The sequence below is a fragment of the Garra rufa genome, chromosome 12, assembly GCF_049309525.1.
Source record: "Garra rufa chromosome 12, GarRuf1.0, whole genome shotgun sequence".
Lineage (NCBI taxonomy): Eukaryota > Metazoa > Chordata > Actinopteri > Cypriniformes > Cyprinidae > Garra > Garra rufa.
Genome location: NC_133372.1, coordinates 20,705,407 through 20,718,597, shown reverse-complemented (window position 1 = coordinate 20,718,597; position 13,191 = coordinate 20,705,407). Strand labels below are relative to the sequence as shown.

At 38.9% G+C, this 13,191-nt stretch overlaps 1 protein-coding gene across 1 annotated transcript; it reads left to right on the top strand.

The window, feature by feature from the left end:
• The first annotated feature begins 1,601 nt into the window (after positions 1-1,601).
• jpt1a (Jupiter microtubule associated homolog 1a) lies at positions 1,602-11,871 on the top strand. Its single transcript, XM_073852310.1, has 5 exons — positions 1,602-1,798; positions 3,316-3,455; positions 4,931-5,040; positions 5,165-5,192; positions 10,787-11,871. Exons 1-5 carry the CDS (start codon positions 1,743-1,745, stop codon positions 10,930-10,932), a joined length of 480 nt encoding a protein of 159 aa, XP_073708411.1. The 5' UTR covers positions 1,602-1,742; the 3' UTR covers positions 10,933-11,871.
• Positions 11,872-13,191: the final 1,320 nt, after the last annotated feature.

The window sequence follows — 13,191 nt, the reverse complement described above, 5'->3', positions numbered from 1 at the left end:
TCCTGAGCCCACGTGGCTATATTTACCACCGCAGCATGATGGTTTCTTATGCAATGTGATCTGAGGGCTCAAAGTTCATGCACATTCACTTTGTCTTGCCCTACACAGACTGACATTTCTCTGGATTCCTGGAATCTTTTCACAATATTATGTGTGGTAGTTGGTGAAAGACCTAAATTCTTTGTGATTTTCTATTAAGAAATGTGATTTTTGAGAAGTTTTGATAATGACACAAATATTAGTTTTCACAAAGTTTGCTGCTCAACTGCATTTAGATCTTTGTTTCAGTTGTTTCTGTGATGTACTGAAATATAATTACAAGCACTTCATACGTTTCAAAGGCTTTTATCGACAATTACATGACATTTATGCAAAGAGTCAGTATTTGCAGTGTTGGCCCTTCTTTTTCGGCACTTGTTTTTTATTCACAGTCTTGACCGCAAATGTTTGTGACTTGTTTTTATTTTTTTATTTGTTATGTACTATAAACAGGCTCGTTTATTCATGAAATCAATTACTATCTTTGTTCAAAAACGGCATTAAATTAAAAGGGTTTTTGTGGGGTCTGTCATACTATATACAGCAAAATTTAAGTGCTTCCATTAGGCTATTTTTTTACGAAGCTGTAAACTCTGACGGCATGCAATCAGTTGACGAACACCCATTCATATATAGACTGTTATTCAATTCAATATGTATAAAATTGTTTTATTGATAAATTTTGTGTTTTCCCTGTTTTATTCGTTCAATATTCTGAAACAGGTGCCATTGTGTTTAAAAAAAAAAAAAAAAAATCAAGAAAGATTCCAACCCGCCAAAATGTGAGATAAATCCAGCCCTGTACAGTACATGATACTGATTTTTGTTGCCAAATTGGTTTGGAAGAGTGGTTGAATAAACAATTAAACTAAACTTGTATGCCTGTATGACTGAAAATTTAATTGATCACTGAGAGCATTGACTTGGTATGATGTTAGTTCAATAGAAAAAATGAAATTTTTAAAAATAGCTTAGATGTAGTAAACTACTTTGGCCATGTTGCTGTAGCTTAGCTTGCTACATTATCCAAGGCTGTAGCTTTAGTGTAGTTAAGCTTCATTTAATGAAGAGTAACTGTTAGCTTAGTTCACTACATTTTCCAAGTAGCTTGCCCAACACTGATTATCATATGTACACATGTTGCAGCAATATGGGGGAGTAGCTGACAGATGTGGCTTTATTGTATTAAAATGTCAGCTTTCTAATACAAACAGTCTCTGAGAAACTAAAGGAAATGCAAAAAGTGTTGCCACTGTCCCCACTCTCCCCTATTTTAGTCAACTAAATAAAGGTGAAGGAGAATGAAAAAATGACATTCATTTTATGGAATTGGGGTTGTATTACCCATACTATAGAAATAAATATAGTTTACCGTCATCGTGTTTGCCTTTTTAAGCACTAGTGAATGTGTAGTCATATTGTTGTTGTAGTAGTTTTACAACTCCTTCAATTGTCGACAGGATTTAAGCTAAACTCATGACTACGGGTGCATTTTCACAAAAACAGTTTGCTGACTGGCGCCGCTCCAGTGGTGAATCTGCAGAAGTGCAGCACTAATCGCGTCTAATGGGCGTGTACAGGAGCGCAGAATCAGCACCAAGAGACTGATGACCTGAGCAGGAGACGCTCTTTGTGGCTTGATGACAATAATCTGTCGAATATAGTTTGGGAAAAGCCGTGAACAGAAGCTTTGATTGCACAAGATGACGACCACGACCAATTTTCAAGGCATGGATCCGACCGCAAGGAACAGCTCCAGGTGCTGATAGATTTTTATAGGAAGATGATATCGCTCAAGCGCTTTAGGTTGTAGCAAACAGCAAATTATTTAACAGTTGTAATGTCTAGTAGCTAAACGAAATTGGTGTAAAAACGGGTGGCAATGCTGATGAGAAATGAGCACCATCTTGGGTACAATATTGGGTACAAATATGGGTACAAATATTGCGTTTTGGTGATCAAATTTACGCACTACCTCAAATGCAAAGTTTGTTGGATATTAAAAACCGTTAAAAGCATTTTCTGTTTTATAAATGCCAGTTTAACATGTGCATCCTTCGGCAGTGTCTTAAAATCTTGTTAGCTGCCTATCTAGAAGTCTCTTTGGGCGGGATACCAGAAACGCGTGCTGCATTTTTGAGGCATCACTGTCGCTTTTCAAGACAGCTAAATGTATATTATAATGCTCCAAAATGCTGCCTAGACAGGCAACTCGCTAGGCTTTGTTACACGGCCTTTAATTGCAGCATTTACAAATGGACAGCCCATAATTAATGACATAATTGATATGTTATTAACACAGCCTCTTTAGTGCATTATATCAGTCGTTTGTATATCTGAAACCAGTCCCTCTCCAGGTTTTCATAGTACGGGAGAATGCTGGAGCGCGTGTGTGTGTGTATTTAAGGTTTGGGTGCGGTTCAGTTGGTGTAGTAAAGAATTTTATTACGCTCCCAGTTCTATCCGTTGTATCGTTTCGTTAACTGAATGCACTAATGATGTGCACATTATCAGTTTATCAGTCGTTTGTTCTATTAGTCAGACTGATGGAGGGAGGTGTCAGCATGCAGTTTCAGCTCAGTTCATTTAAGCTGTATTGGCATGAATGTTAAATAACAGTATGATAAATATTTTTGACTTCCAGAATATAATTAAGCTGAATGAAGAAAATTAAATCAAACAATACATGTACATGAGTAATTAAGACATATTTACATTATACATAGGCCTATTTTTTATCTATTTTTTGCACAATTATATTTGGATGAAAATACCTCTAAAGGAATTAAAAGGACCTTTAAGAATTATATAATCGTAAATTAGGATAAAATCATATGGTGCTCACATGAGATGGAGACTCTAGTTTATTTCGTAAAGAAGCTGTTTTATTCACCCCTCACTGGTCTTTTATTTTGTCCAAAAAACAATGCACTGTGTTAGTGTATACATACACACATGTGTATTTATTTATTTACTGTGTGTGTGTGTGTGTGTGTGTGTGTGTGTGTGTGTGTGTGTGTGTGTGTGTGTGTGTTCAAGTATAACAGTATTGGTTTAAATTATTCTACAAGAGTGTATATTTTTAGTCCTTAGAAGCCAAACATAAAAGCTGACAGGAAATGAACTGGAAACCATCAACAAAAGCAATGAACTTTTAAAATAAAAGTAAACAAGTTGCGTAACTAAATGATCAAATGAAAGCAAACTAGTTATCAGTTACAAAAGTTACATTTATGACAGCATATTATGTTAAAGTATCTTTGTTTTCCATCCCAGAGTGCTGCGTCCACCAGGTGGGGGTTCGAACATCTGCTTTGGCACAGATGAAGAGAAACCTGTGAAAAAATACAAAATGGCATCTAGTATATTTGCTGAACCTGAGGACCCTCATGCCCATCGAAGGAACAATCCACCAGGTGATTTTTTTTTCCATGAGTGTTATCTTAACTTTCACCTTTTTAATTGAATGCTTCTAAATAGTGTCATTCCCTTGCCTTTAAGTTGGCTGAACTTTAGAGAAAACGGATGAGAATCATATGTTCAGTGTGTACTTCTTCAAATCTCATACTTTTCAGAGATAAACGCCGGTAACTTGTGATATTGAGCAAACAAATGCAGTTTCAGTTCCACATTAAAAAACTTGCTAGGTCTTGCTAATTCGTAAACACAAAAGGCACAATGTGCTTAAAATGCTGATAGCTAATTTTTGCTGGGGTTTTCATGTACATTTAGTTACATATGTTGACAGGTTGCCATGTAAGATAAGAAATTCAGACTCTTTTTTTGTGCTTTTCAAAAAACACTAAATGACAATTACCAGTGTTGAGGGTAACATATTACAAGTAACGCGAGTTACGTAATCAGATTACTTTTTTCAAGTGACTAATAAAGTAACGTGTTACTTTTTAATATACAAGAAAATATCTGATGTACTTTTCCAAATAAGTTACACCAGTTACTTTGTTTTCCCATTTATTAACTGACAACTCTCTGGTTGCCATGTTGAGAGAAATCTGGAGTAAATCCAGAGGCAGTTTACTGTAGTTCTAGATTAAATGTGAACATGCAGTTACTTATGTTACTTGGACAAAAACAGATTCAGTATTTATCTAAATGAATAAAGAACAGTGAAATACAAGCTCAGAATATGACACAATTCTGCAATAATTAAGTGGTAAATAGCAAATCCTTTATGCATTGAATCCCATTTTATTAATCAATGTCTTTGCTGCTAAGCTTTAATTATCAAATTCAATCATACTAATAAGCAAACATTACTTTAGATAAACTAACATTTGTGTAACAACTTCTTTTGCATTCTGCTGTACAGACATGAATTTACTTTTCCTTCAGCCTAAGGCACATTCATTTCTCTTTTTAGTGTGAAAGGGCTTTTACATTTACCAAAAATAGAACTTTTATATATATATATATATATATATATAAGTTCTATTTTTGGTAAAAAAAAAAAAAATATATATATATATAAATATATATATATTTATATATATATATATATATATATATATATATATATATATATATAAACAAGCAAGCCCAGCCCAGATTTGAAAAGTAAAGCAAAAGTAACTTAACACATTACTTTCCAAAAAGTAACGTAACTAGTTACTTTTATAGGGAGTAACGCAATATTGTAATGGATTACTTTTAAAAGAAACTTTCCCCAACTCTGACAATAATATTTGTGATTTGAAAGACAAAGCATGCAGTTTGCAATATAGCTTCAGGTAAAGTAATACTTACTTAAATGTATTAGTGTATTTTATTCATAACAATAAATAAAATACAACTTGTAGCTTAAACATCTGGGATGTAGGTATTCACTATTGTTCATAACATCAATAAACAGGAACTTTTATTTGTTTTAAAGGTGGGAAGCCTACAGGTGTGTTGTGTGGAGAGCCATCTGCCCCTCTCAGAAGATGTACTGCCCAACCAGCCAACCAAAGTAACACCACAGTCGAAAATAACGTACCTGTGGTAAGAAATGAAGACAATTTCATTACTGAGTGAAAACTAATTTGTGACCTTGGATAGACTTTTATACTGACTTTCATACTTTTATATTTAATTATTGCTGAGAATGTGCTTTATTTTTGCATAGAATGGTGAGGAAGACACAATCACTGTTGGTGAGTGTTCTGATTCTTCATATATTTGCATCAGTGACATGACTTTTTTCTTGAATCTGTTAATTTATTCAAAACGTACAGTTGCAATCGAAATTTATTAACCCCCCAGAGACTGCAGTACTTTACAAATACAAGATTTTCTGAACATCCAGGACTTGTGCATCTATAACAGATTACTGGCATATTCAAAGTGATAATATAATATAATGTAATATTTTTGGGTTCTAGGAATTTTTAATGACACATCTATGTTATAATTATTCAACCCCTATTCAGCATTGCTGTTTTTTAGTCACTTATTTGTATGGTGGGGAACAAAATTTTCTTGAAACACAATTATACCTTTAGAAACTCTTATTAGAAAACAGAATTAGCTTGAGCTGTTACACATACATACAGTTAGCCCGTGAATGTGCTGAGGTTGAGTAGCAAATATGGCAAAGTCAACAGAGCTCATACAAAAGCTATAGAAAAGAAACAATTGTATTACTTTAGAAAGTATAAGGCTATACGATTTCTAAAGAAATCCATTGAAAGTTCCTAGAGACACAGCTGGCAACCTTAGCTTAAAATGTGTTGTCCCAGAAAACTTTTGAGGGTGAGCACAATATCATAAAATGTTTGATCAGAGCAACTGAGTGAAAACCTGCAATGCACAGCCAAACACTTTCAAGATGAAATGCAGAGTATAAGATGAACATTGGCTTTTACTGTATGTTGGTGCATCTTGCCGAATGCCACTCTTGACCTAGAAGAACATACAACGCTGACTTGAATATACTAAAATTCATTTAGATAGACCTGTGGAGTTCTGGAAGAATGTTTTATGGAGTGATGTGACCAAAACTCAAATATTTCAACTTATTAGCAGAAGAACACCATCTTCATAGTCAAGAGCTGGACCAGTCCTGTTACGGAGGTGTTTTAGTGTTGCAGGAAGTGAAAATCATGAATTCTTTGAAGTATCACGCCATTTTGGCAAAAATTGTGATACCTTTGGTGCAAAGACTGAAGCTAATAATTATTGAACTTTCCTGCTAGACAATCAACCCAAAGTATACATCCAAATCTACTTATGCTTGGTTTAGGGATCAGTCATAAAATGTTGAGTGGCCTGTTAAGTCTTCAGATTCAAATACCAAAGATTATCGGTCATCCGAAATTTTATTTTTCAGGTGAGGAATGGGCTAAGATTGCAGTAGAGAGGTGACAGAAGCACCTCCAAGCAGCATTTATTGGTGGTTTAAAAAATTCTGCACCAAATTTGACTTTTGGGGGTAAAATAATTTTGAACATTTGGAGCATGTGTGCCCAAACTAAGTCCTGGAGGGCCGGTGTCCTACAGAGTTTAACTCAAACCTCAATTAGACACACCTGAACCAGCTAATCAAGCTTTTACTAGGCATACTATAAACTTCCCGGCAGGTGTTTCAAGGCAAGTTGGATCTAAACTCTGCAGAACACCGGCCCTCCAGGACCAAGTTTGGGCACCCCTGATTTAGAGCCATTTTTTTTTCATTATTAATCAACTTACATTCTCAGAATTACTCAAATGTGTTTTAATTAACTTTCTCTAATGGTGTACTGGTGCCTTTGTTGAATTATTTTTTACAAAATTTTGTTCTCTGCAGCTAAATGTCTTGCAGGTCAAGGGTGTTGAATAATTTCAATTGCAACTGTACAGTATTCAGGTATGTGCCAAAAAATTAGAATATCGAGAAAAAGTCCATTTATTTAAATATTTTGTTTTAAATAGTGAAACTTGTATGTTATATTAGTTCACTACACACAGAGTGAAATATTTCAAGCCTTTATTTGTTTCAATTTTGATGATTATGGATTAAAGACAAAAAATAAATAAATAAATAAAAATCCAGTATTTCACAAATGTGTGGCATGGAGGTGATCAGCCTTTGACAAAGGTGAGGTGTTACGGTACCCAAAGTTGCTTTGATAGTGGCCTTCAGCTCGTCTCCATTTCGGGGTCTCTGTTCCCTCATCTTCCTTTTGACAATACCCCATAGATTTTCAATGGGGTTTAAGTCAGGCGAGTTTGCCGGCCAGTCAAGTACAGTTATTCCATGGCTATTAAACCAGGTCCTGGTGGTTTTGGCTTTGTGGGCAAGTGCCAAATCCTGCTGGAAAATAAAATCATCATCTCCAAAAAGCTTGTCGGCAGCAGGAAGCATGAAGTGCTCAAAAATTTCCTGGTAGACAGCTGCGTTGACTGTGGACTTGATAAAAGACAATGGACCCACACCAGCAGATGACATGCTCCCCAAACCATCAGTGACTGTGGAAACTTCACACTGGACTTTAAGCAGCTTGACTTTTGTGCCTCTCCAGTCTTCCTCCAAACTCTGCGACCTTAATTTCCAAATGAAATGCAAAATTTGCTTTCATCTGAAAACAGGACTTGGGACCACTGGGCAACAGACCAGTACTTTTTCTCCTTAGCCCAGTACAGACGCTTCTGACGTAGTTTTTTTTTTTTGGTTCAGGAGTGGCTTGACGCATGGAATTCTCCAGCTGTAGCCCATGTCATGCAGACATCTGTATGTGGTGGTTCTTGATGCACTGATACCAGCCTCAGTCCACTCCTCATGAAGCCCCCTCAGATTTCTGAACCTCCCTTGCTTGACAATCCTCTCAAGGCTACGGTCATCCCTGTCACTTGTGCACCTTTTCCGGCCACATTTTTCCCTTCCTCTTAACTCTCTGTTAATATACTTCGATACTGTGCTCTGTGGGCATCCAGCTTCTTTTGCAATTGCCTTTTGAGACTTTTCCTCCTTATGGAGGGTGTCAATGATGGTCTTCTGCACAACCGTCAACTCAGCAATTTTCCCCATGATTCTGAAGCCTACTAAGCCAGACTGAGGGACACAGGGAGCCTACAATGTTGAACTTTGTCATGATATTCTAATTTTGTGAAATTTTGTGTGGGTTTTTTATATTTAATCCATAATCATTAAAATAAAGGAACAATAAAGAAACAAATAAAGGCTTGAAATATTTAATTTTGTGTGTAGTAAACTAATATAACATACAAGTTTCACTTTTTTAACAAATTATAAAAAAAATGGACTTTACCCTCAATATTCTAATTTTTTGGCACATACCTGTATATACAGTAGATGACTTGAGCTTGATGAACTTGATGATCTTGAGCGTGTTTTTTTAATAAATTTTTATTTCATTGTGATCATTTTTGGAGGGCATAAAGAAACAAAATGTCAGTGTGATACTGTCATATCAAAACTCAAAGTAAACTTGCATGAACTAATATGCAGACCCTCTTCTCTTAACATATTGATTAATATGATCTTTTTATGACAAAGCAAGGCTAGTTCACACTAAATAGATTTTACGTTAGGCATCCTACACTTACCAACTTTGTAAATAGTTACAGAGGAAAACTGGCCATCAGTCACAACAGATTAGAAGTTTTGAAACATGTGCCTCGTTGCTATGAGAAGCCTGACAAATGACAACAATATGTGTTCTAAAATGGACTGAACATATCAAACATGTTTGAAATCCTCAGACTGCATGAAATCATAGTCTGACGCTAAAAAAGAGTCTGTGACTAATACACTATATGATTTTCTATGAAATCTGTGAACTCAAATCTGCAGACTGGCTCTGATTTTCGGCAACTTATCCAAACTCTAAATAGGGGGGAAATTGGGGCAAAAGTTGTGTTGAGTATTCCAGCCTTAACTCTTACCCTTGTGACAAATGGATGAATTGTCACGATCTGGGCTGTGGGGTTTTCCCTCAGCCACCTGAGGTCGCTGTTCCCTGCACTGCACTTCCTAATTGTTATCACCTGTTTAGATGTCATTATCACTCGTTACACTTAACACCTGCTCACTATTAAGGACTATAAGAACTCTCATTCCCCACTACTCATTCTGTCTGCATTGTCTTTAGTTTGTCATGTCAACTCTGTGTTTCTGAACCTAGGCCCAAGATCGTGTTCTCTGTTCTGTTTATTTTGTGTTCCAGTTTTGTGCCGTGCTTGGCTTTTTGATGCGTTTTTGTTTATTTAATAAAATCATCTCTTATCTGCACCTGGACCCAGACCTTGTTTTCTATTCCGTGACAGAATGCAGACAGCTACAGTGGGTCCAGCGGGGGAGATATCTTTTGAGGCGGCGTCGGCCGCTCGCTTTCAGACGATTTATGCCTGTCTAGAGGCGATGGACACCTATAGCGCTGAGGCTGCGCGGGAGCACCCCTACTTTGCGGCGAGGGCGGAGGCACTCTTCCGCGGGATCGCGGCCGCACGGAAGCGCGCTTGCGGGACTCCCGAGGCGGCGGTGTCCGCTTGCTCTGTCCCGGAGGAGGTGGTGACTCCTCGCTCTGTTCCTGACGCGGCAGAGACCGCTCATTCTGTTCCTGACGCGGCCGTGACCGCGCTCTCTGTTCCTGACGCGGCCGTGACCGCGCTCTCTGTTCCTGACGCGGCGGTGACCGCGCTCTCTGTTCCTGACGCAGCGGTGACCGCGCTCTCTGTTCCTGACGCGGCCGTGACCGCGCTCTCTGTTCCTGACGCGGCGGTGACCGCGCTCTCTGTTCCGGACACGTCGGTGACCGCACTCTCTGTTCCTGACGCGGCCGTGACCGCCCTCTCTGTTCCTGACGCGGAGGTGACCGCGCTCTCTGTTCCAGACGCGGCGGTGACCGCGCTCTCTGTTCCTGACGCGGCGGTGACCGCGCTCTCTGTTCCTGACGCGGCCGTGACCGCCCTCTCTGTTCCTGACGCGGCGGTGACCGCGCTCTCTGTTCCTGACGCGGCCGTGACCGCCCTCTCTGTTCCTGACGCGGTGGTGACCGCGCTCTCTGTTCCGGACGCGGCGGTGACCGCGCTCTCTGTTCCTGACGCGGCGGTGACCGCGCTTTCTGTTCCGGACGCGGCGGTGACCGCGCTCTCTGTTCCGGACGCGGCGGTACCCTCTGACGTTCCTCTGGCGGCGAGGCCAGCTCACGTTCCTCTGCTGCACGTTCCTGGCCCGCCATCCCTCCCCCTGATTCACCTTCCCCCGTTCCTCCTCCCTCCAGACTGTTTTTGGCCTCAGGGAACATCTGGGAGCCGTTCCGTAGGGGAGGGGTAGTGTCACGATCTGGGCTGTGGGGTTTTCCCTCAGCCACCTGAGGTCGCTGTTCCCTGGACTGCACTTCCTAATTGTTATCACCTGTCTAGATGTCATTATCACTCGTTACACTTAACACCTGCTCACTATTAAGGACTATAAGAACTCTCATTCCCCACTACTCATTCTGTCTGCATTGTCTTTAGTTTGTCATGTCAACTCTGTGTTTCTGAACCTAGGCCCAAGATCGTGTTCTCTGTTCTGTTTATTTTGTGTTCCAGTTTTGTGCCGTGCTTGGCTTTTTGTTGCGTTTTTGTTTATTTAATAAAATCATCTCTTATCTGCACCTGGACCCAGACCTTGTTTTCTATTCCGTGACATGAATGACATAAAAAAACACTTTCTTTCCATATCTTTTTAGTGAAACTTGATTTTACTATCTTGTACTTAATATTATTATTATTATTATTATTATTATTATTATTATGTTCACAGATAGCACAGAAGAACCTCAACCTGTTCAGGAGCAGGATGATACATCAGCTCCACCTTGCCTCTCTGCAACAGAGCGTCCTCCAGCTGGGGTTTCTTCTGGCCGTAAAAACCCACCAGGGGGCAAATCCTCTCTTATTTTAGGCTAAAGATTTGCCTCTCTTAAGGATAAGATCTGGGCCTATGTGAAATGAGCATCTCAGAGTAAATGTGCTGTTCTGTGGTCAGTGCTCATCCTCTGCATAACTGTATTCATAAAATGACACAAAGAACAGATTAAGATCAGGACAGTTTAGACAGAGAAGTGTGCCACAAAGAGTTGTGATTTGTTCAAAGAATGTCTTTGAATGTTTGAAGTCTTGGACTTTCAGTCTTGCCTTGACTTGGATCAGACCCTGATCCCGGGTGTGCACTGCTACTCTCAGATACTGCAAACCATAGGCCAGAAATTGCCATCACAGTTCTCCCAGTCAGGTTTTTTTTTTTTGCATTCATGTGAGCTCAAGAAATGTCTCCCTGACTCAGTGTTTGTGTTTTTGTCAGCACTTTATGAACTGTGGTGCCAATTGTGGTGCCTCAGGCCTGCTGGTTAAGACACAAGGTTTAAATTATTCCATGTCACATCCATCATTGGAAAAAAAACCCTGAAACATTTGTAGATGTAAAGAAAAAGTATAAACCTTGATTCACCGATCGCTGAAGAGATATTTAGTACAAAAGAACAAAACAAATCATTACATGCATTAAAGAGTTAAAAGAGCAACAAACATGAGAGTGCAATGAAATACAGTATAGCAGGTGTGCCAGAAAAGGTGCATGTGAGCAAGCTGTTATTTTTTTGTGTTTGTTAAAAAACAAGTTATTAAACATGTTAACGTACAAACACAGTGTACAGTCATTGCATCTGAAATGTCATCAAGTAGTCCATATTCCACAAAAACATTTAAACTTCTTATTGCCTTGTTATTTTTGACGTATGCCAAAAAGGTGCTGTATTATTCTTTGACTCCTTGGAGGAAGTGTGTAACAGAGTCTGTTCATTTTTTTATGTACATGAGCTTTTCTCAAATTAAAAAAAAAAAATACAATTCTTTTTGTCTATTGTCCTGAGAATATAATCAAAATTATTTAACCTCCTTGACCTGCAAGACATTTTGCTGCAGAGGACAAAATGTAGTGAAAACAATTCAACAAAGGCATCGGTACACTATTGGAAAGTTTATTAATACACATTTGAATAATTCTGAGAATGTAAGTTGGTGAATAATGGAAATAAAAATCAAATTGGCTCTAAATGTTCATGTTCAAAATTATTCAACCCCCAAAAGTAAAATTAGCTGCAAAATCTTTTATTTTTTTAAAACCACCAATAAACGCTGCTTGGAAGTACTTAGAAGCTTCTGACACCTCTCTACTGCAATCTTGACCCATTTCTTGCCTAAAAAAGCTTTCAGATCACTAATAATCTTTGATTTTCACTTTGCCACTGCTTTCTTCAAATGCAACCAATAGTTTCAATGAGAATTAAATCTGGAGACTGAACAGACCACTCAAGAACATTCTATGACTGATCCCTGAACCAAGCATAAGTAGATTTAGATGTACACTTTAGGACGATTGTCCTGCTGGAAAGTCCATTGATCATCAGCTTCAGTATTTGCAGCAAAAGCATCACAATTCTTGCTAAAATGATCTGGTATTTCAAAGAATCATACGGACATGTTTTCCACTTGGAAACAAGCCCATAACAGGACTGAGCCACCTCCATGTTAGATAATGGAAATGGTGGTGTTCTACTTATAAGTATTTCCTTTTTTTTTTGCACCAGACATACCGCTTATCCACGCACAGGTCCAAAGGTCAGCTTGTCAGTGCTCAAAACATACGCCGCACACTGCAACAAGTCAATTTGCATGGGTGTCATCCCAGAAGGAAGCCTCATCTGAAGCTGGCTCACAAGAAACCTGCAAACAGTTTTCTGAAGACAACCTGTCCAAGAGCATGAATTACTGGAACCATGTCCTGTGGTCTGATGAGACTAAGATAAACTTGTTTGGCTCAGATGGTCTCCAGCATGTGGCAATGCCCTGTTGAGGAGTATTAAGAAAATTGTTTCTTGCCTACAGTCAAGCATGGTGGTGTTTGTATCATAGTCTAGGGCTGCATGAGTGCTGCTGGTTCTTGGGAACTGTAGTTCATTGAGGGAAACATGGATTCCATTATGTACTGTACATTCTAAAGCAGAACATGATGCCTTCCCTCCAGAAACTAGGCTGAACAGCAGTTTTCCAACATGATAACGACCCCAAACACACCACCAAGATGACAACTGCCTTGCTGAGGAAGCTGAAGGTGATGGGGTGGCCAAGTATGTCTCCAGACCTGGGGCCTCATTTATAAAGACTTGC